The sequence below is a fragment of the Mus musculus genome, chromosome 5, assembly GCF_000001635.26.
Source record: "Mus musculus strain C57BL/6J chromosome 5, GRCm38.p6 C57BL/6J".
In the NCBI taxonomy this organism is placed as follows: domain Eukaryota; kingdom Metazoa; phylum Chordata; class Mammalia; order Rodentia; family Muridae; genus Mus; species Mus musculus.
The window spans coordinates 30,056,204-30,077,798 of NC_000071.6; the positions used below are offsets into that span (position 1 = coordinate 30,056,204).

General features: G+C 41.7%; 1 protein-coding gene across 7 annotated transcripts in view; it reads right to left on the reverse strand.

The window, feature by feature from the left end:
- The window catches only part of Tyms (thymidylate synthase), a 35,100-nt gene extending 17,658 nt beyond the window's left edge, over window positions 1-17,442 (reverse strand). Inside the window, exons 1-8 of one of the 7 annotated variants that reach the window (XM_017320801.1) lie at window positions 15,431-15,499; window positions 15,024-15,106; window positions 13,631-13,752; window positions 12,263-12,437; window positions 7,882-7,983; window positions 7,033-7,208; window positions 5,765-5,836; window positions 1,972-4,930 (exon numbers count right to left, since the gene is read on the reverse strand). In XM_017320801.1, the coding sequence (XP_017176290.1) occupies window positions 4,793-4,930; window positions 5,765-5,836; window positions 7,033-7,208; window positions 7,882-7,983; window positions 12,263-12,272 (498 nt within the window). In that variant the 5' untranslated portion in view covers window positions 12,273-12,437; window positions 13,631-13,752; window positions 15,024-15,106; window positions 15,431-15,499 and the 3' untranslated portion in view covers window positions 1,972-4,792. Of the gene's footprint in view, window positions 1-1,971; window positions 4,931-5,764; window positions 5,847-7,032; window positions 7,209-7,881; window positions 7,984-12,262; window positions 12,438-13,630; window positions 15,107-15,430; window positions 15,505-17,157 lie in introns of those variants that run through there. The other 6 variants (XR_003955620.1, XR_003955621.1, XR_001784663.1 and 3 more) reach the window with 6 other exon arrangements.
- Between the last annotated feature and the right edge of the window lie 4,153 nt (window positions 17,443-21,595).

Here is a 21,595-nt window from a genome sequence, read left to right on the forward strand (position 1 = left end):
TCATCCTGTGAGACAACAATGGCCTATGATCTACATCATTCATTTCACAGATGATGTTTTGATGGCGGGAAAAGACCCCCAGGATTTGCTTTTGTGTTATAGAGATTTACAAAAAGCTTTATCTGAGAAAGGATTACAGATAGCTCCTGAAAAGATACAAACTCAGGATCCTTATAATTATTTGGGGCTTTAGACTTACTAATCAAGTGTTTTTCCCCAGAAGATAGTTATTCACAGAGACAACTTTAGGACTTTGAATGATTTTCAAAAATTGTTAGGTGATATTAATTGGCTTTGCCCCTATTTAAAGCTTACTACAGGGGAGTTGAAACCTTTATTTGATATTATTAAAGGGAGTTCTGATCCTACCTCCCCTAGATCTTTAACCTCAGAAGGATTGCTGGCCTTACAACTAGTGGTAAAAGCTATTGAAGAGTAATTTGTCACTTATATAGATTACTCTTTGCCTTTACATCTGTTAAATTTTTAATATGATTCATATGCCTACAGGATTGTTATGGCAAAAATCTCCTCTAATGTGGATACATTTGAGGATTTCTCCTAAACGTAATATCTTGCCATATTATGAAGCAGTAACTCAGATGATTATCCTTGGAAGGAAGCAGGCACTAACTTATTTTGGCAAAGAGCCAGATATTATTGTTCAGCCTTACAGCATAGGTCAAGACACTTGGCTGAAACAGCACAGTACAGATTGGTTGCTTGCTCAAATAGGGTTTAAAGGAACTATAGACAGCCACTACCTTCAAGATAGATTGATAAAAGTTTTGAATGTACATGAGGTGATATTTCCTAATATGACCTCTTTAGAACCCTTACACAATGCTGTTCTGGTGTTTACTGATGGCTCCTCTAAAGAGCGAGCTGGATTTCTTATAATCAACAGGTAATCATAAAGACTCCTGGCCTATCAGCTCAATTAGCAGAATTAACAGCAGTACTGAATGTCTTTCAGTCTGTGAGTGAGGCTTTTAATATTTTTACTGATAGTTTGTATGTTGCACAATCGGTACCCTTATTGGAGACCTGTGGTACGTTTAACTTTAATACACCAGCAGGATCCCTGTTTTCACAATTGCAAAACAGCATTCTAGCCCGAAATACCCGTTCTATATTGGCTACATACGATCTCATTCTGGTCTTCCTGGACCTTTAGCTAAAGACAATGATTGCATCGACAGAGCTCGCATAGGAGAAGCCTTAATTTCAGATCCTGTTGCTTTGGCCAAACGTGATCATGAAAATTTTCATCTCTCTAGCAATACCTTAAGGCTCCAACATAAGATCACTAAGGAACAGGCAAGAATGATTGTAAAACAATGTCCTAAATGTATTACATTATCTCCAGTGCCACATTTAGGAATTAATCCACAAGGTCTTATGCCTAATCATATTTGGCAAATGGATGTAACTCATTATGCAGAATTTGGAAAATTAAAGTATATACATGTTTGTATTGACACTTGTTCAGGATTTCTTTTTGCTTCTCTGCATACTGGAGAAGCCTCCAAAAATGTAATTGATCATTGCCTAAAAGCCTTTAATGCCATGGGATTGCCTAAACTTATTAAGACAGATAACGGGCCATCCTATTCTAGCAAAAATTTTACTTCATTTTGTAAAGAATTTGGCATCAAACATAAAATTGGAATTCCCTATAGCCCATGGGACAAGGAATAGTTGAACGTGTTCATTGCACTTTTAAAAATTGGCTTTTAAAAACAAAACAGGGGCAGTTATATCCCCAAAGGTCACCAAAGGCACATCTTGCTTTTGCTTTATTTGTTCTAAATTTTTTGAAAACTGATGTTAAAGGTCAGTCTGCAGTGGATCGCCACTGGCATCCAGTTACTTCTAGTTCTTATGCCATGGTAAAGTGGCAGGACCCATTAACTAACGAATGGAAGGGTCCAGACTGGGTCCTAATCTGGGGAAAGGGCTCGGTCTGTGTTTTTTTTTTTTTTTTTTTTTTTTTCACAAAAAGAAGATGGAGCAGGATGGCTGCCTGCCTGAAAGATTAGTTTGTCAACTGGATAAAGATCCTGAATCCTCCAGTAAGTATGACTCTTATTAAAGCTAAAAATCCTCTTTAACCGAAAAGTTAATTTGGAGCACAGCCTCCTCTCCTAGAAAGTTACAGCCTTTCTGTGATTCTCGAAGTCACCTCCCCACAACGGGAGCTCTAAGTCTAAGCATGACCATTGCTAATTTGCAATTGAATGGAGTACCTGGACTTCCCCCAAAGAAGCTTTTGTACTGTTGCTTTTCACTGTCTCCACTTTGTTTTTCAAGCAGGTCAGTCCTGCCCTTCATCCTTACTGCAGCAGGTGTGCACCCTCACCTCCAACAGCACAGGTGGCAGTTATTAAATCTTCATGAAGAAGCATTCTAAGTACATATTGTGGTTTTGGTCTGAATCGGGAATAAGGTTTGCTATGAGGGCCAGACAGTCTAAGACGGGCATCCAGATCTCGGAATCATATCAGTCTAAAAAGAGGCACATGCCAAGAGGCCGTGGTTTACTAATAATACACCACAGAGCCATGTAAAAAAATTGGAGGCAAAGGTTAATGTCTTATAAGTAGCAGTCTTAACAACAGGGCAGGACATAGCATATATTAAGGCTAGAAAGGCAGAAGTTTCAGATATTAGCAAAAGTCACTTGGACACTTGGAACATTGATGAATTGGCCAGAGATAAAAAACAAAACAAACAAACAAACAAAAAAAACCTAAGTGCATTGAATCTCCTAGATTGGGAGATATATATATTCAACTTGCTATTATTGGCACTATTCTATTAGTAAATCGTTGTGTTTAGAGCACTCCTGAATATAAAAAGAAAGGGGGAGAATGCTACACACACTACAGTGAAGTTTGCTTGGCAGGCAGAGGTGCCTGGGAGCACTCACGAGGCAGAGTTTTTCACAGAAACTCACCTCCTGGAACTTTAGTGTTCTCATAACCTGTATACTCATACCCTATCCCCACGTTAGTCTGGTGTATGGCTCCACGTGCTCTCTTTTAGTATTATCTTATTATAAGTGCCTTTTAAGATTGAATTCTGACATAGCTAAGCCTTGGCCACTGTTCCAATGTCCTAGAAAATGCTTGAAGCCGAGGAGCTTGGAAGAGACAATGAAACTAATTAGGCATTACAAAGAATGAGATAGAATAGCTCAGGGCTAGTCTACAGAGTATTTACTTGGGACAGTAGCCAGTCTTACCCAGACAAGGGTATTCACCATGGCCTAGCGAATAGGTGGGTTTACAATGAGAAAAAGTTAGGGAATCCCACTGAGACAGGTTTCTTCACTAGACCCAAAGAAATCAGGCAGAACTATAGAGCATAAATTTTATGCCTCAGTCCAGCTTATTTAATATTAATAACGGAGGAAATTGTAACCTCCCCCAGCCTGAAGCAGGCTGAGCCAGACATTGACCTTTCTGCCACTAAGGAGATTACCTAGGGTGGAGCCTTCCTCCCTAGATCACTCTATTGCTCAGCCACTGCCACTGTTCCCCTTCAAGATGCTGCTACCTGCTGGGAGGCTGCTGAGCTATTCTGGAACTTCACCCTATCCTGCACGTCGTCAACTGCAGCTGGGCTCCTAGAATGAATTGGCGGGAATGGGCCTCCCCCTCCCCCCTTTATAAGAGCATGTGCCATTAAACATTTGAGCTTTGATCAGGAATCTTGACTTAGCTCCATTTTTCTCTCGACCACCTAGTTCCCCTCTCTTTCAGCCCTGGCCTGCCACTCAGGTGTACCCTGTCCATGTGAGCCATGAGCTGGCTCACAACAAGTTACTGCATGGGGTCCTCCATGAGGGACTGTGAGGGCTCATACTTGAAGGACTTCGAGGGTTCCTTCTGGAAGGACTGGGTGGACTTCTCCTTGATGTGCTGTGTGGGGTGCTTAAGTGACTGTGAGGGCTCCTCCTTGAGTGACTACAAGAGGTCCTCCATGAGGAACTGTGAGGGCTCATCCTGAAGGACTTTGTGGGTTCCACATTGAGGAACTACAAAGACTTCTCCTTGATGGGCTGTGTTGGGTCCTTGAGTAACTGTGAGGGCTCCTCCTTGAGGGACTGCATGGGGTCCTCCATGAGGGACTGTGAGGGCTCATCCTTGAAGGACTTAGAGGGTTCCTCCTTGAACGACTGCGAGGACTTTTCCTTGATGGACTGTGTGTGGTCATTGAGTGACTGTGAGGGCTCCTCCTTGAGGGACTGCATAGAATCCTCTATGAGGGAATGTGAGGGCTCATCCTTGAAGGACTTCGAGGGTTCTGCCTTGAGGGACTGCAAGTGCTTCTACCTGAAGTACTTCGTACGCTACTCCATGAGTGACTGTAATGGCTACTCTTGGAGGTGTACACAGAAGTGGATGCTCACTGTCAGCTATTGGATGGATCACAGGGCCCCCAATGGAGGAGCTAGAGAAAGTACCCAAGGAGCTAAAGGGATCTGCAACCCTATAGGTGGAACAACATTATGAACTAACCAGTACCCCGGAGCTCTTGACTCTAGCTGCATATGTATCAAAAGATGGCCTAGTCGGCCATCACTGGAAAGAGAGGCCCATTGGACTTGCAAACTTTATATGCCCCAGTACAAGGGAATGCCAGGGCCAAGAAGTGGGAGTGGGTGGGTAGGGGAGTGGAGGGGAGGGTATGGGGGACTTTTGGTATAGCATTGGAAATGTAAATGAGGAAAATACCTAATTAAAAAAAAAAAAACGGTGATATTCATAGCATCACTGAAAGCACTCTAAACAGCCATTTCCATTTTAATCGTTGGATGTGGATTATACCCTTCAATCTGAAAGTCTTCAACTTTGAAATCATCGATTGTCTCAACTTTTCGAAGGATTTTGAGCTTTGGGAAAGGTCTTGGTTCTCGCTGTAGCTAAAAAACAAAATCATGGCATTATTTTACATTCATTCCTGTGTCTCCTCATGAAACCAATACAGTATTTTACCACAGGGTACTATTTTACAGGAGTGCAATATTGTACTTCTTTTCTTTCTGCAACATTAGGGACTGCACCTCGGGCCTTGCGAGATCTACGAAAGTAATCTACGATTCAGCTGCAGCCCAGCTTCTTATTGTGAGACAGGGTGTTGGTCAGTTATCTAAGCTTATGTTGAGCCCAGTCTGTAGCCTAGGCAAGCCTTGGAATGCTCCTACTCCAAGAGTCTCTTAACTAGCTGTGATCATCGGCTGAAGCCACCAGATAACTCCTGATAAATATACTAAACTTAGGGACACAGTTGTTTACTCATGCCAGTCTAGTTTTTTCCCTTAAGGGCCACGAAACGTAGACACTCACTCTTACTGCCATCTCCATTCATTTGATGGCTACTGTGTTATAGGGATTAAAACAGACAGCCTTTTTAAAGCTCAGACCTAACTGCTTACTGGACTTAAGCATCAAACTAAAGTCAAACATTTATACTTTGATTCTTCAAGTAAAATTATGAGTTAAAATGACATATCTCTGGGCTTTTCTCCTTGGTACTGGTATGTAACACCTTACGATTTTCAGTGCTTATGGTTGCTAAGGCTGGTTATGGTCTCATCCCTGCTCACCCCCGTTATTAAAAGCCCTACAGTTGGAGCACTTCCATATAAGACAGCATCAACCAGAGTGACTGTGAGACAAAGGATGCCCGGCCATCCAATCTGTTGTCAAGAGAAGGCACCAAGCTCAAAAAGAGACCTAACAGGTATATTTCTTACCTGAATTTTCAGCGGCTCTATATGATTCAGGTAAATATGTGCATCTCCCAAAGTGTGGACAAAATCACCTGGCTAAAAATGTCTCACAGGAAAAAAACACAACAGTTAATATTTTCGTTTCAATTCTTTTTAAAGCACATCATTTTAAAACAGATTAAGGGCAGGTGAGATGGCTCAGTGAGTAAAGCCATTTGTCACCAAGACTGACAACCTGGGAGCCACTGTCCTCTGATCTCTACACACATACAATGGAATATGTGTGCCCCCACATACACAATAACACACTATATAACATGCAAATACTTCAAATCGTCCCAAAGCAGGAATTTTATCAGTGTGGCTTTTGAGAAGAGCTAATTTACAAAAGTTTTTTTAAGTTGTACACGATGGCTCACACACATATTTACTGCTCTCGTTGGCATTGTGAACCTAGAAGAGCAGGGAGGGCCTAAAAATGAGGTGGACTAAAGTCTCATGCAATAGCCAGCTCTATCCAGAGCATCAGACACTCTATTCTCTGAGCGTTAAGAAGAGTCACGTGAGTAAAGTATATAATCAAAGTCAAGCTGCATATGGCAAAAACATGTTTTTCCATAAAGGTATATAAATAACAGCTGAAGTAAACTCTCTCCTATCTGCTACACATGAGAGGAGCATGAACACACATTCCAAGAACAATTCTCTTTTTGAAAAAACTAAAGTCACAAGACTCTTGTTTTTTCACAAGCACTTAGAAATCTTTTTTTTTTTTTTTTTTTTTTTTTTTTTTTTTTTTAAGATTTATTTATTTATTATATGTAAGTACACTGTAGTTGTCTTCAGATACCCCAGAAGAGGGCATCAGATCTCATTACGGGTGGTTGTGAGCCACCATGTGGTTGCTGGGATTTGAACTTCAGACCTTCGGAAGAGCAGTCGGGTGCTCTTACCCACTGAGCCATCTCACCAGCCCCGCACTTAGAAATCTTAGGTCTTCATTCTTGGACTGTGTGACAATAAGTTAGAGCTAATGTAGACTTTGAGACCATGTCTCAAAAACAAAAACAAAAACTCTCCCCCCCTACAGACACACACACACACACGCAACCTATGTGAATGTTAGTTTTCATAGGCAACAAGAGGCCAGAAAGCTCCAAGGAGGATTATAAGGTAATCCAATTCATGTCTTATTTACATGTATAAAATTCTAATACTAATCAGACTGAATTCCCTGCTATGAGGTCAATGTGTTGCATTGGCTCTAACTATGCCTTCCGAAAGAAACTCACCTGCAGGCCTGTGATATGTGCAATCATGTAGGTGAGCAGAGCATAGCTGGCAATGTTGAAGGGCACGCCCAGACCCATATCTCCTGACCTCTGGTAAAGCTGGCAAGACAGTTCCCCATTCACCACATAGAACTGACAGAGGGCATGGCAAGGAGGCAGTGCCATCAGGGGAAGATCTGAGGAGACAAGGGGTTTGATATATCTATGAGAAAGGTAAAATAGCAAACAAGCCAACCATGAAAACAGCCAGCAGGTTACACACCTCAATTCATACCTTCAAAGACTATTTTCCCAACCATCCAGCAGAGGCCATGGAAACTTGTCCATTAGCTATCTGCAAGTATACACTTATGCTGAAGCAATGCTCTCCCATCTGAGCTAAAATGAAGGATTAGAGCCACTGTTGATGGCACCAAATAAAAGGGAAATTATCTCATATGCAAAGGCCATAGGAAACATGCATGTGAGATACATCTGTTATTAAGTTATTATAAATACAAATGTCCTTTCCTGGGTACTCACTATACCCTTGTAGAGTTTAGTTTTATAATCTAGTTAAGCGTTAACACTTGAAACTTCATCTGCTCCAAATTAAAAATTAAAATCATAGGTGTTTTTCACAGGCAATTCAAAATTACACTTCAAATGCTCATGTAATATAAAAGCATAAAGAGGATCACATGAGCCTAACCCCCAAAATATGAATGTGAAAATAAGAGCAAAGTGTGATTGAGTTGCTCAAGGGTACACAATCAACTACATGATTAGAGGCAGTTCCAGTGGCCACCTTGCTTCCTTTTGGCTAACTAGCCAGTTTATCCAAAGGAAAATGACTGGGATGCTGTCCACCTTTTGGGTTCCAGGCACACATGATGATTCTTCTGTCATCAGGGTTGGTTTTGATGGTGTCAATCACTTTTTGCAGCTGGTCTACTCCTTGTCCCGAGTAATCTGTAGAATTGTCAGGAGAATATATGTATACTTAAGTCCCACCAGACACACACAGCCTCTCATGTGGTGACACTATCAACATTCACTCATTGCCACTCCCTGACACATGGTTCTAAAAGACACAGCATATTCTGGGTATTTCCCAGATCTTGCTGGGTAGTTCAAGATCCTTTCTGAAACCATGTCTATCTTAAAGAGCTTAAGTTCTTTTCTTCATAACTCTTTCAAATATTTAGTCTGTACAATGTCACTTCCTCCACTTAAAACTGTTCCTGCTTCTAACTGCTATTGGAATAAGGTTTAAATGTGTCACCCAAGAGCTCATGAGTTGAAATGCAATTTTCATTTTTAGGTAGAAATTTAATCCAGGGGCTGGAGAGATGGCTCAGCAGTTAAGAGCACTGACTGCTCTTCTGAAGGTCCTGAGTTCAAATCCCAGCAACCACATGGTGGTTCACAACCATCTGTAATGAGATCTGGTGCCCTCTTCTGGAGTGTCTGAAGACAGCTACAGTGTACTTACATATAATAAATAAATATTAAAAAAAAAGAAATTTAATCCAATTATGCAGCCTTTAAAAGATGATTAGGATTAGGAAGTGATTAGGGTGGAGTTCCGTTGAGTGAATTCTGATGACTCCATAAGAAGAAACATTCACTTCTCTTATCACCGAATAGTGTGTCACCTTGGAACTCTGAAGACTATCATCAAAATGTAGACATCAGGACCACCAGCATTGAGATTTTACCACAACTTCCTGAACTATGGGTTTAGGGTAAATACACACACACACACACACATACAAATTCACATGTGATTGGGTAAAGGAATGTGGGAGCCGTGAAAAACTAAACATGCAACATCCAAAAACTAATTCACAGTCAAATGCATAAAGACCCCAACATGACGAGCTCTGAAGAGCTCCCTGTATTGTATGTTGGCACTTCACTGCAGCCATGGTTCTAAATACTCAACACACTGTGCACTGTACATGTGTATAACACAAACATTGCCGGAAACACTTGAGCTTGGATTCGAGGAAATTAAATATTATAAATGGTGGCATGTTATTGTACATACAGTCTACTGCTTTTCTAGAATCATAATGATCTAGTTCTGAAAAAACAAAGCTCTCATTATTTCCTGACTCTGTCATGTATTCAAATTAGTATATCTTTGGTTTTGTGGGAGTTGTTCTTAATATTTAAAGGTATCTAATATTGTGTGTATGCGTGTGATGCAAGTGTGGAGTGGTGCATGTGTCAGTGCACATGGGGAGGGCAGAGGACAACTTTCAGAAATTTGTTTTCTTGTCCTGCCCTCTAAGAGACTGAACTTAAGTTGTTAAGGCCTGTATAACAAGTTTTTACCCACTGAATCATCTTACTAGCCCAAATTAGTGTATCTTTAGATTGTATTATGTTAAGAATCTTTGGTTTTAACCGGGCGTGGTGGCACACGCCTTTAATCCCAGCACTCGGGAGGCAGAAGCAGGCGGATTTCTGAGTTCGAGGCCAGCCTGGTCTACAAAGTGAGCTCCAGGACAGCCAGGGCTACACAGAGAAACCCTGTTTCGAAAAACCAAGAAAAAAAAAAAAATCTTTGGTTTTGCAATTTAACTTAGGTTTCGTAAAAACACCACTCAATGAATTCTGGCTTGGGATTAGAAGAAACGCCAATTTCTCAAATGGCAACCATACTTCTGGCATTTTGTACTACATATTTCTGTGGTGTAAGTTCTCATCCTTGACATGTATAAAATCTAACTATCCATAGACTCTGAAAATGCCCTACAACCTATATTAAGCCGATTTAATTCTCTGTGTGAAAATTAACAAGCATAACTATCTCATTAGTGTGTAAATTTGTTTTTATCTTTAATAAATGCTAATTACATTTATACCAAAGAATTGTCATAAAGTAAATTTTTAATGATTTACTTCATTTGGCTTGTATATTTACTATATACCTGGGGCTACATAAAAATTTATTGGGCAAAAAAGAGCCACAGAGAAGTTTAGGAAACCTTGATCTAAGTAAACCTCTTTTCCTCAAAGCTATTTAGCGTTAGATATTCTAGCTTAGTAACAAAAATGTGTCAATCATCTACAATCTCAGCAGTTTTAGATTCTCCCAGTGTCCCCATGAGATGTAGTTTTTGTAACTACTAACCACCCTTGTCACCCTTTCAACACAATCTACTATTGTCCCATAGAACAGTGGATCTTAAATAGAAAATAGATTTCACAGATATTCTAAATAATGGTACCGTAGACAAGGTACAGAACAAATTGTAGCAATTATTGCTTGTAGGAGAAACAATAAAAACACAGGGAGACTGTTTACATTAAAGAATATTTTTCCTGTGAATCTAGCATGATTTTGAATAAAAATTTAAAAATAAGACAATAAGTTGGGTTTTGTGGTACACACCTCTAATCCTAGCACTCAGGAGGCAGAGACAGGTAGATTTCTAGAAGTTTGGATCTAGCCTGGTCTACATAGTATATTCTAGGACAACCACAGCTACATAAAGAAACCCTGTTTCAAAACAAACAAAAAGCAATAAAGTAAGCATGGTGGCACATGCCTGGTCCCACCAGCTAAAAGGTGGAGACAGTCAAAAGGAGTTGAAGGTCAGCTACAGATGCATAAGACTTTCATCCTCTGCTACTTAAAAAAAAAAAAAAAGGTAAATAAATCCTAGCACTTGAGAAGGGTGAGAGGGTAGATGCAGGCAGATCTGTACAAGTTCAAGACCAGCCCTGTCTATATAATTAGTTCCAGGCCAGCCAAGGCTCTTATAGTGAGACCCTGACTCAAAAATAAATGAGTATACGCAAACATAAAAATTTACTATTAAAACTGACTTTACATTTTACTATATTCATTTATTTTGATATGTGTGGCATATGTTATGGTATGTATAGGTCAAAGAGCCTGTGAGAATCGGTTCTCTCCTTCCACCATATGGGTCCCAAGGATCAAACTCAGGTCTTTAGGCTTGGAAGCAAGCACCTTTAGCTGATGAGCCAGTCACACTATTCATAACTATCACACTATTCATTTCCAGAACTTTTCAATTACTCTATGCCCATTAACACTAACTCTCCATCATATTAATTCCCAAATCCTAACAACCTCTTCCACTCTACTTTCTACCTTTACCAATTTGCCCATTTCTAGTCCATAAAGAATTGCACAACTTCTTAAAAAAAAAAAAATTACGAGCATTAAAAACATCTCAATTGCAGACAAATACAACTTTAGGCTTTACTGAAGAATCTGTGCGCTAGGCCTGTTTTAGTGTTCTGTTGCTGTGAAGAGACACCAAGACCCTGGCAACTCTTGTTTAAAAAAAAGAAAAAAAAAAGCATTTATTTCAGAGGTTTAGTCTATTATCAGCATAGTGGGAAGCATGGTAGCATGCAGGCAGTCATGATGCTGGAGAAGCAGCTGAGGGTTCTACATCCAGATGTGCAGGCAGTAGGCTTAGAGGCTCTGGGCTTGGCATGGGCTTTGAAACCTCAAAGCCCACCCCAAGTGACACTTCCTTCGACAAGGCCACACCTCTTAATCCTGGTGACAAGCATTCAAATATATGAGCCCACAAGGGCCATTCTCCTTCAAACCCTCACAAGGCCCCAAATTCTCCAATTAACTAGGAGCTGTGACTGACCCTTCAGAAGAAAAGCATACTGTCCAGGTTTCTGGCGTCTGCCCAGCCAGTAATTTATTACTTCCTGCGCACACGAGCGCACACACTCTAGTGAGACATTAACCTGTCCTGGGGAGAAATGACAAAGGCTGAAGGCAGGTCTCTGTGACACTCAAGCAGGACCAAGAGAGGAAGATGCCAGTCATAAAATGAGATGTTTTCTTCACCTCTGTTCCCACAGAGTAGGAAGAAAGGGGGAAGGCGCTACACTGAGACAAACTTGCTAGTGCCTCAGCCCTGCAGAGAAATGATCATGAAAGACAGCTCCTGCACACAGTCCCAGATGAACCTCCATCTATCCTATACCCTTACAAACCAAACCTGCCACTATTTGCCAATGACAAGGCTTAGAAACTTCCAAGCATCCAATCATGAAGAAATAAATGCTACCCACCAAGCGTTTCCTGGGATTTTGTGCAATTTAACTGTAACTTCTCCACTGTAACCCAGCACAGCTTCTCAGAAAACTTATCAGCTCCCCAAGATGTAAATTTACCCCCCATACTCTGGATTTCTGAGGAAGAACACTCAGGAAACCTGAGGCATTGTTCTCTCCTCACCTGAATCCATATCTTTGTACTCTGCTCCAAAATGCCTCCATTGGAAACCATAAACTGGGCCCAGGTCCCCTTCCTGTCGGGCAGAAAATCCCAAGCTGTCCAGAAAATCTCGGGATCCATTGGCATCCCAGATTCTCACTCCCTTTGAGGACAATTCTTTAGCATTTGTGGATCCCTAGGGAAGAAAAAAAGAGAGAGAGAGAGAGAGAGAGTGAGTAGAACAGGAATAAGAGGGAATTCTGAGCTACTAATGTCATACCCACCACACACTGTCCATGTACAGCCTATCTTTATGCAGGCTGGTCCTGGCCAGACTTCCTTATTAGAAATTCCCTAAAGGTATTTCTTCTATTCCATCAGCTTTTAAAAATCTTTGTGTATATATGTATATATGTAGTTATAAGTATGCAGATCTTGCCTTCTACCTTGTTCCTGTTGCTGCACCACCAACCCAGGCTAGCTAGCCTATGAACTTCCAATAGATTCTCCTAGCTCCATGGTCCATCCCTCCCAGAAAAATTCTGAGATTAGATGGCACTACCAAATAGGGCTTTTTATGAGAATTCCAGGGATCCAAACTCAGTCTGTAAGATTTATATGGCAAGTGCTTTTATCCATTGCACCATTTCCCCAGCCTTTTAATTTTTTCTTTTTTCCCCATGAGACTGAGTTTCTCTATGTATCCCTGAAAGTCCTAGAACTCACTCTGTAGACCAGGCTAGCCTCAAACTCAGAGATCCACCTGCCTCTGCTTCTTGAGTACTGGGAATCAAAGGTGTATACCATCACTACCTGGCTTTAATTTTCTAAAACCTCCAAATTCCTAATATATTCCTACCTCATCTGACAGTTTTGAATTGCTGAATCAAACATGTTCCATGTCTATGAATAATGCTGCAAGTGAACTTGTTTACTAATACTCCCTGTACAGTCTGCTCATGTATCATGTCTGGCTAAAGAATTTATAGTGACAATCAGTAGTTAGCTTTTCTGGAAATGCTTCAGTCACACTAAACTAAGTTTGAATTCTATTTCATTCATCTATGTGACCCCATAAAACTGTATTTACCTCATGTATATTTTATATAACATTATGTTTATCTTATATTTTGACTCATTAGATTGGCTCCATGATATCCTAACCCAAGTATGATCCTGCAGCCAAGTATGGAGAGATCCTGCCCCACCCCTTTGGTGATGCATATACTCAGGCCTGGGCCTGATCCTTCTATTAATTCTTCTTGTGACTGCTTTAGCCTCATCTTACTGAAGAACACCTTAGCAGAATTTAACACACATGTCAAATGAGGAAGAGTTAATACTAGCAAAATGCTTGGTGCTTAGTAGACATTCTATGACATGGCTTACATTCTATCTTCACACAGGTGACAACTGCAATACGGATAACTGACTTTCCTTTCCTCTTTCTTCTTTTTTTTCTTTTTTCTTTTGCCTGCACGGATATCTGTGCAACAAGTGCCATCTAGGACCTACAGAGACAATAAGAGAGCACTGATCCCCTGGAACTAGTTACAGATGGTTGTTAGTCTTCCTGGAACTAGTTACAGATGGTTGTTAGTCTTCCTGTGGAGACTGGAACAAGTGCTCTCAACCACAGAGCCAGATTTCCAGCCCCTGTTTCTATTAGGTTTCTTTTAACTTTTTCACTCCTAATTAATAACTTCTCAATCTTTGTTTTGTTTTCCAAGATAGGGTTTCTCTGTGTAGATCTGGCTGTCCTGGCACTCTGTAGTCCAGGCTGGCCCAACTGCTTGGGCTAAAGGTGTGTGCCACCACTGCCTGGCTAACTTCTCAATCTTTTATGGTGTGCTTTAAAAGCCCCCCTTTCCCATTTTTGGGGCTGGGCTCAAGCTATTTTATGGATGTTTAGAATTTCTGAGGATTTACCTTGAGACAGACTAAATACACTGTCAACCCGTTCTAGAATGGGTAAGCAATCTAGGGTCTGGTAGGTCCAAGATGATGTCAGTCACACTGAGTGCCCTAGATTTTACTGATTTTGTGTGTAAGTGTGTTGTGCGTGCACATGTATGTACCTGAGCCCATGGAACCCAGAGGATACCTGCTCTATCACTTCCTACCTTTCCCTTGAAACAGGGTCTCTGTTTAGGCTAGAGCTTGTTTAGGCTAAACTAGTAGCCAGCAAAACACCAAAGATCCTATGTCCACCCTCCCATTATAGCACTGGGGTTAGAGATACATGCAATCACACCCAGCATTTTTAAATTTTATGTGTATGGGTGTTTTGCCTGCATGTGTCTATACACCATGTACATGCAGTGCCCAAGGACAGCAGATGATACTGGAACTAGAGTAACAGATGCCCAACAAGAGCAACAGATGCTCTTAACTGCTAAGCCACCTCTCCAGTCCCACACAGAATTTATGTGACTGCTGGGGACTGAACTCAGGTCTCATACTTGTACAACAAGCCCTCTTTACCTACTGAGCCATCACCCCAAGTACTCTAAAGAAGGAGTTGTAGTATGGCCCAGAACTCAGCTTGTCTTCTGGAGTTCTCTCACCCAGCATTAGACAGAGCCTCACTTGTTCTAGACGAGGACACACAGGAGGAACTTGGGGCTGTCATCACATATTCAAGGTACCTACTTGACTCTTTGGTATCTATTGTTCCAGTAAACAATATATACTGAGTACATACCATGTGGCTGGCTATGTTCTGGACCTAGGAATACAATAGCAAGTAGCAAAATAGATTCTCTAACTTTGGGAAACTCACAGGACATTGTACTTAATTATCTCTCCATTATTTTCCAGAAAAATCAGGAAAAGCTGATTTAGAGGCCAGCTGATGATGTTTCCCTATAAAGAGAGACAAAGAAGTGAGAAGGGAGAAGAATCGATCTTGATTAGGTCAAGGCTGTCTCAGTGGGACTGGACTGAAGGGACAGACTCATACTTCATAGGGAAAGAAAAGGTAGTAAGTCCTGGGAGTGGCAAGTGCCAGAGGCCTGGGCAGGGATATCCCAGTGTTTTCAGATTAGTGAGGAGAGCAGGATAGGTGGGAGGGAGAAAACAGAACTGGAAAATGAACCAGAGAAGTGGGAATGGCTACCAGCTGCAAGCTTGACTTCTAAGACTGGGACTGTGAAGCCTGACAGCTTCCAACAGCAGCACTACCCTTACCTTGATAAACCACAACAACTCCTCCAAAACACCCTTCCAGAACACTCGTTTGGTTGTGAGCAGAGGAAATTCATCTGAAAAACAGTTTGTCATACAGTTAAAACGTGGGAAAACACAGCAAGCCACCATCCAGCTTTCTCTGCGGAGGGCAAGTGCCTGGGACCCAAGACCCTGGAGCAGCTGCAGGAAAAGAGAGCTCCTGCCCAGCTACCCGGCAAGTCAGTGAGGACACCACAGTTCTCCAGGGGATACCCATGTGGCAAAAAGTCCCCACCCACTAATCAGCCACTGTGAATTCGATCACTGGGCTGTAATGGCATCATACAAAATGTGGCCTCAGACACAGCCTAAAAGCACCTCGCCCCAAGTCCACTATGCCATGGGCATAGAGGTGATATCAATCATGTAAAAACTGAACAGTTTTCAAATATTTGGAAAGCAAACTGACCTAGTATATGGAAACAGAATTGTTTACTCCTCGGAATGGCTATCAGGGAACTTTGTGACCTCCACTTCGCAGGTACCCAAAGGAAATGCACAAGTGTCCACAGCTTAAGAGGCAAAGGGGTGGTGCAGGTGAGGCAACCCACAAGGCAAAGTGAAAATGCTCAGGTTAGTGGTGTAGTCTGAGTGAAGGTTTTGCAACCAGAGCACTACTTCCAGCTTTAACATCATCGAAAAGCTGAATGAACACTAGAGAGGTAAAGGACAAAAACAAAACACAACTATACTTTAAAAAAAAAAAAAAAAAAAAAAAAAAACCTGTCCACAGTCTAAGCAGAGGACGTGAATTAAAAGGTCTGTGGTTCATCAGGGTCCACAATTCTTGGGAGGTCCTTTAGGCTGGACCAATCTGTGCAGTAGAAGCTGTAGTTTACAGCTCCAGAAAATGTTTGAGACTAAGCAAATGTCCTAAGAGCGGCCATATCCCCACTCAAAGCTACTCTCTACTCCAGTGTCAGGTTGCTCTTCATGTTTCCTGAATGCCACCATTAGCACCCCCATCCTCAGCCAACACCTAGGAGGTTCTGTGCCCTTCCAGGCCCTGTGGTTGATTCCATCCTTTGCTCCTCAACAGCCTCTTGTTACTCTTTAAAAGCCAAGGCTGCAGCACTTGGGAGGCAGAGGCAGGCGGATTTCTGAGTTCGAGGCCAGCCTGGTCTACAAAGTGAGTTCCAGGACAGCCAGGGCTACACAGAGAAACTGTGTCTCGAAAAACCAAAAATAAAATAAAATAAAATAAAATAAAATAAAATATAAAAGCCAAGGCTGTTGGAAGGAAAAACCCCACAGTTCCCGCCTAAGGCCCGGGTCTCCCCCTTTCCCGCGCAGCCGTAGCACCGCCCAAGCCATTTTCGCTCCAATTTTAAAAGCAGCAGCAAAGGGGAGCAGGAGATAAGGGGAGGAAGAAGAGGAGCAAAGTCAAGACCTCAGAGCAGGATTTGGACAAGCTCCCGCAGGTTTCTTCCCACTCCCTCCCTCTGGGCCGCACAACTGGTTGAAACTGGATTCGGGAGAAAAGGTTTAACAGGGACTAAGGTCAAAGGCAGACCTTCAGAACCTGGTTTACTTGAAGTAGTTGTCACCTGGGTCGCGCACGGGAAGTTTAGGACTCCTAGAACCTCAGAGCCCGGGTTAGGGCTATCCAAGAACGCTCGCCCGGCGTCTCCGCGTGCCCAGCTTGCCTGCCGGACGTCCTCCCGCTAATGCAGACCAGCCCCAGTTACCTCTCAGGCTGTATCGTGCCTGCATGCCGAACACCGACAGGGTGCCAGTGCCCGTGCGGTCCTCCTTCTTGAAGCCGCAGCGCAAAATGTGCTCCACCTGCCTCAGGTACTGGAGTTCTCCATGCCGTGGGGCTTCCGCGCTCAGCTGCTGAGCATCGGACTGCAGCTCGGAGCCAACCACCAGCATAACGGAGCAGTCTGGCAGCAGTGTAGTCAGCGACAAAACCAGGACCTTCCTGGCGCTCTTTTCCTCCAACACCAGCCCGCCTCTTCCTGCTGGGAAACTTCCGGCCGCCAGAATCCGTGGCAGACCCCGCCCCCACGTGACAGAAGTGGTTACAGCTTGCAAGGCAAACACCTGCCCACTTTCTCAAATCTGTATTTACCCTATTATGGCATTAAGAGCCTATAGGATCAGGGTGTGGGGATGCATGCCATTAAATCCCAGCTCCTGGGAGATTGAGTCGGCTAGAGGATCTGGAGTTTAAGGCAAGCCTTCACTTCATAGCAAGTTCAAGGCCAGCCTAGGTACTTGAGACCCAGTCTCAAAAAGAGCCTTTGGCTTATACGATACTTGTACTTGGATCTTTATGTAGTTTGGGAACCACAGTAATTTTGGCTTCATAGAATGAATTGGGTAGAGGACCTTCTGTTTCTGTTTTGTGGGATAGTTTGAGAATTGGAATTAAGTCTTTTTGAAGGCCTGATAGAACTCTGTGCTAAGTCCTGGGCTTTTTTTGTTTGGGAGACTATTAGTGACTGCTTCTACTTTTTTAGGGGAAATGGGACTGTTAAGATCATTAATCTGATCCTGATTTAACTTTGGAACCTGGTATCCGTCTAGGAAATTGTCCATTTCATCCATGTTTTCCAGTTGTGTTGACTATAGCTTTTTGTAATACAATCTGGTGATGTTTTGGATTTCCGCTGGTTCTGTTGTTATGTCTCCTTTTTCATTTCAGATTTTGTTAATTAGGATGTTGTTCCTTTGCCCTCTAGTTAGCCTGGCTAAGGGTTTATCTATCTTGTTGATTTTCTCAAAGAACCAGCACCTGGTTTGATTGATTCTTTGAATAGTTCTTTTTGTTTCCACTTGGTTGATTTCCACCCTAAATTTGATTATTTCCTGCTATCTACTTCTCTTGGGTGAATTTGCTTCCTTTAGTTCTAGAACTTATAGGTGTGCTGTCAGGCTGCTAGTGTGTGCTCTCTCTAGTTTCTTTTTGAGGAACTCAGAGCTGAGTTTTCCTCTTAGGAGTGCTTTCATTGTTCTCGTATGTTTGGGTATGTTGTGGCTTCATTTTCTTTAAACTCTAAAAAGTCTTTAATTTCTTTATTTCTTCCTTAACCAAGATATCATTGAGTAGAGTGTTGTTCAGTTTCCACGTGAACTTTGGCTTTCTGTAATTTATGCTGTTATTGAAGATCAGCCTTAGTCTGTGGTGATCTGATAGGATGCATGGGATAATTTCAATATTTTTGTATCTGTTGAGGCCTGTTTTGTGACCAATTATGTGGTCAATTTTGGAGGAGGGACCATGAGGTGCTGAGAAGAAGGTATATTCTTTGTTTTAGGATAAAATGTTCTGTAGCTATCTGTTAAATCCATTTGTTTCATAACTTCTGTTAGTGTCCATGTGTCTCTGTTTAGTTTCTGTTTCTAAGTTCTGTCCATTGGCCAGAGTGGGATGTTGAAGTCTCCCACTATTATTGTGTGAGGTGCAATGTGTGCTTTGAGCTTTACTAAAGTTTCTTTAATGAATGTGGATGCCCTTGCATTTGGAGCATAGATATTCAGAATTGAGAGTTCATCTTGGTAGATTTTACCTTTGATGAGTATGAAGTGCCCCTCCTTGTCTTTTATGATAACTTTGGGTTGGAAGTCAATTTTATGCGATATTAGAATGGCTACTCCAGTTTGTTTCTTTGGACCATTTGCTTGGAAAATTGTTTTCCAGCCTTTCCCTCTGAGGTAGTGTCTGTCTTTGTCCCCGAGGTGGGTTTTCTGCAAGCAGCAAAATGTTGGGTCCTGTTTGTGTATCCAGTCTATTAGTCTATGTCTTTTTATTGGGGAATTGAGTCCATTGATGTTAATAGAAATTAAAGAAAAATATTTGTTGCTTCCTGTTATTTTTGTTGTTAAAGTTGGGATTCTGTTCTTGTGGCTGTCTTCTTTTAGGTTTGTTGAAGGATGACTTTCTTGCTTTTCTAGGGTGTAGTTTCCATCTTTGTGTTGGTGTTTTCCCACTATTATCCTTTGAAGGTCTGGATTTGTGGAAAGATAATATATGAATTTGGTTTTTTCATGGAATACTTTGGTTTCACCATCTATGGTAATTGAGAGTTTTGCTGGGTATAGTAGCCTGGACTGGCATTTGTGTTCTCTTAGTGTCTGTATAACATCTGTCCAGGATCTTCTGGCTTTCATAATCTCTGGTGAGATGTCTGGGGTAATTTTAATAGGTCTGACTTTATATGTTACTTGACCTTTTTCCCTTACTGCTTTTAATATTCTGTCTTTATTTAGTGCATTTGTTGTTCTGATTATTATGTGTCAGGAGGAATTTCTTTTCTGGTCCAGTCTATTTGGAGTTCTGTAGTTTTCTTGTATGTTCATGGGCATCTCTTTCTTTAGGTATGGGAAGTTTTCTTCTATAACTTTGTTGAAGGTATTTGCTGGCCCTTTAAATTGAAAATCTTCATTCTCATCCACTCCTATTATCCGTAGGTTTGGTCTTCTCATTGTGTCCTGGATTTCCTGGATGTTTTGAGTTAGGATCTTTTTGCATTTTCTTTGATTGTTGTGTCCATGTTCCCTATGGAATCTTCTGCACCTGAGATTCTCTCTTCCATCTCTTGTATTCTGTTGCTGATACTCACATCTATGGTTCCTGATTTCTTTTCTAGGGTTTATATCTCCAGAGTTGTCTCCCATTGGGTTTTCTTCATTGTTTCTACTTCCATTTTTAGATCTTCGGTGGTTTTGTTCAATTCCATCGCCTGTTTGGTTGTGTCTTCCTGTAATTCTTTAAGGGATTTTTGTGTTTCTTCTATCTGTTTAGCAATGTTTGCCTGTAGTTCTTTAAGGACTTCTACCTGTTTAGCAGTGTTCTCCTGTAATTCCTTGAGGAATTTTTGTGTTTCCTCTCTAAGGGATTAACTTGTTTAGCAGTATTCTCCTGTAATTCCTTGAGGGATTTTTGTGTTTCCTCTTTAAGGGCTTCTACCTGTTTAGTAGTGTTTTCCTGTATTTCTTTAAGTGAGTCATTAATGCCCTTCTTAAAATCTTCTACTACCATCATGAGATATGTTTTTTTAAATCTGAGTCTTGCTTTTTGGGTTTGTTGGGGTATCCAGGACTTGCTGTGGTGGGTGTACTGGGTTCTGATGATGCCCAGTGGCCTTGGTTTCTGTTAGTAAGATACTCTTTTTTTTTTTTTGTCCAATTTTTATTAGGTATTTTCTCCATTAACATTTCAAATGCTATCCCGAAAATCCCCTATACCTTCACCACCACCCCCCCCCCGGTCCCCTACCCACCCACTCCAATTTCTTGACACTGGTGTTCCCCTCTGTACTGGGGCATATAAAGTTTCCAAGACCAAGGGGCCTCTCTTCCCAATGATGGCCTACTAGGCCATCTTGCAGCTAGAGACATGAGCTCTGGGGGTACTGGTTAGTTCATATTGTTGTTCCACCTATAGGGTTGCAGATCCCTTTAGCTCCTTGGGTACTTTCTCTAGCTTCTCCATTGGGGGCCCCTATGTTCCATTCAATAGCTGACTGTGAGCATCCACTTCTGTATTTGCCAGGCACTGGCCTAGCCTCACAAGAGACAGCTATATCAGGGTCTTTTCAGCAAAATCTTGCTGGCATATGCAATAGTGTCTGTGTTTGGTGGCTGATTATGGGATGGATACCTGAGTGAGGCAGTCTTTGGATGGTCCATCCTTTCGTCTCAGCTCCAAACTTTGTCTCTGTAACTCCTTCCATGGGTGTTTTGTTCCTAATTCTAAGAAGAGGTAAAGTATCCACACTTCGGTCTTCGTTTTTCTTGAGTTTCATGTGTTTTGCAAATTGTATCTTGGGTATTCTAAGTTACTGGGCTAATATCCACTTATCAGTGAGTACATATCATGTGAGTTCTTTTGTGATTGAGTTACCTCACTCAGGATGATACCGTCCAAATTATCCATTTGCCTAGGAATTTCATAAATTCATTGTTTTTAATAGCTGAGTAGTACTCCATTGTGTAAATGTACCACATTTTCTGTATTCATTCCTCTGTTGAGAGACATCTGGGTTCTTTCCATATTCTGGCTATTATAAATAAGGCTGCTATGAACATAGTGGAGCATGTGTTCTTATTACCAGTTGGAATATCTTCTGGATATATGCCCAAGAGAGGTATTGCTGAATCCTCCGATAGTACTATATC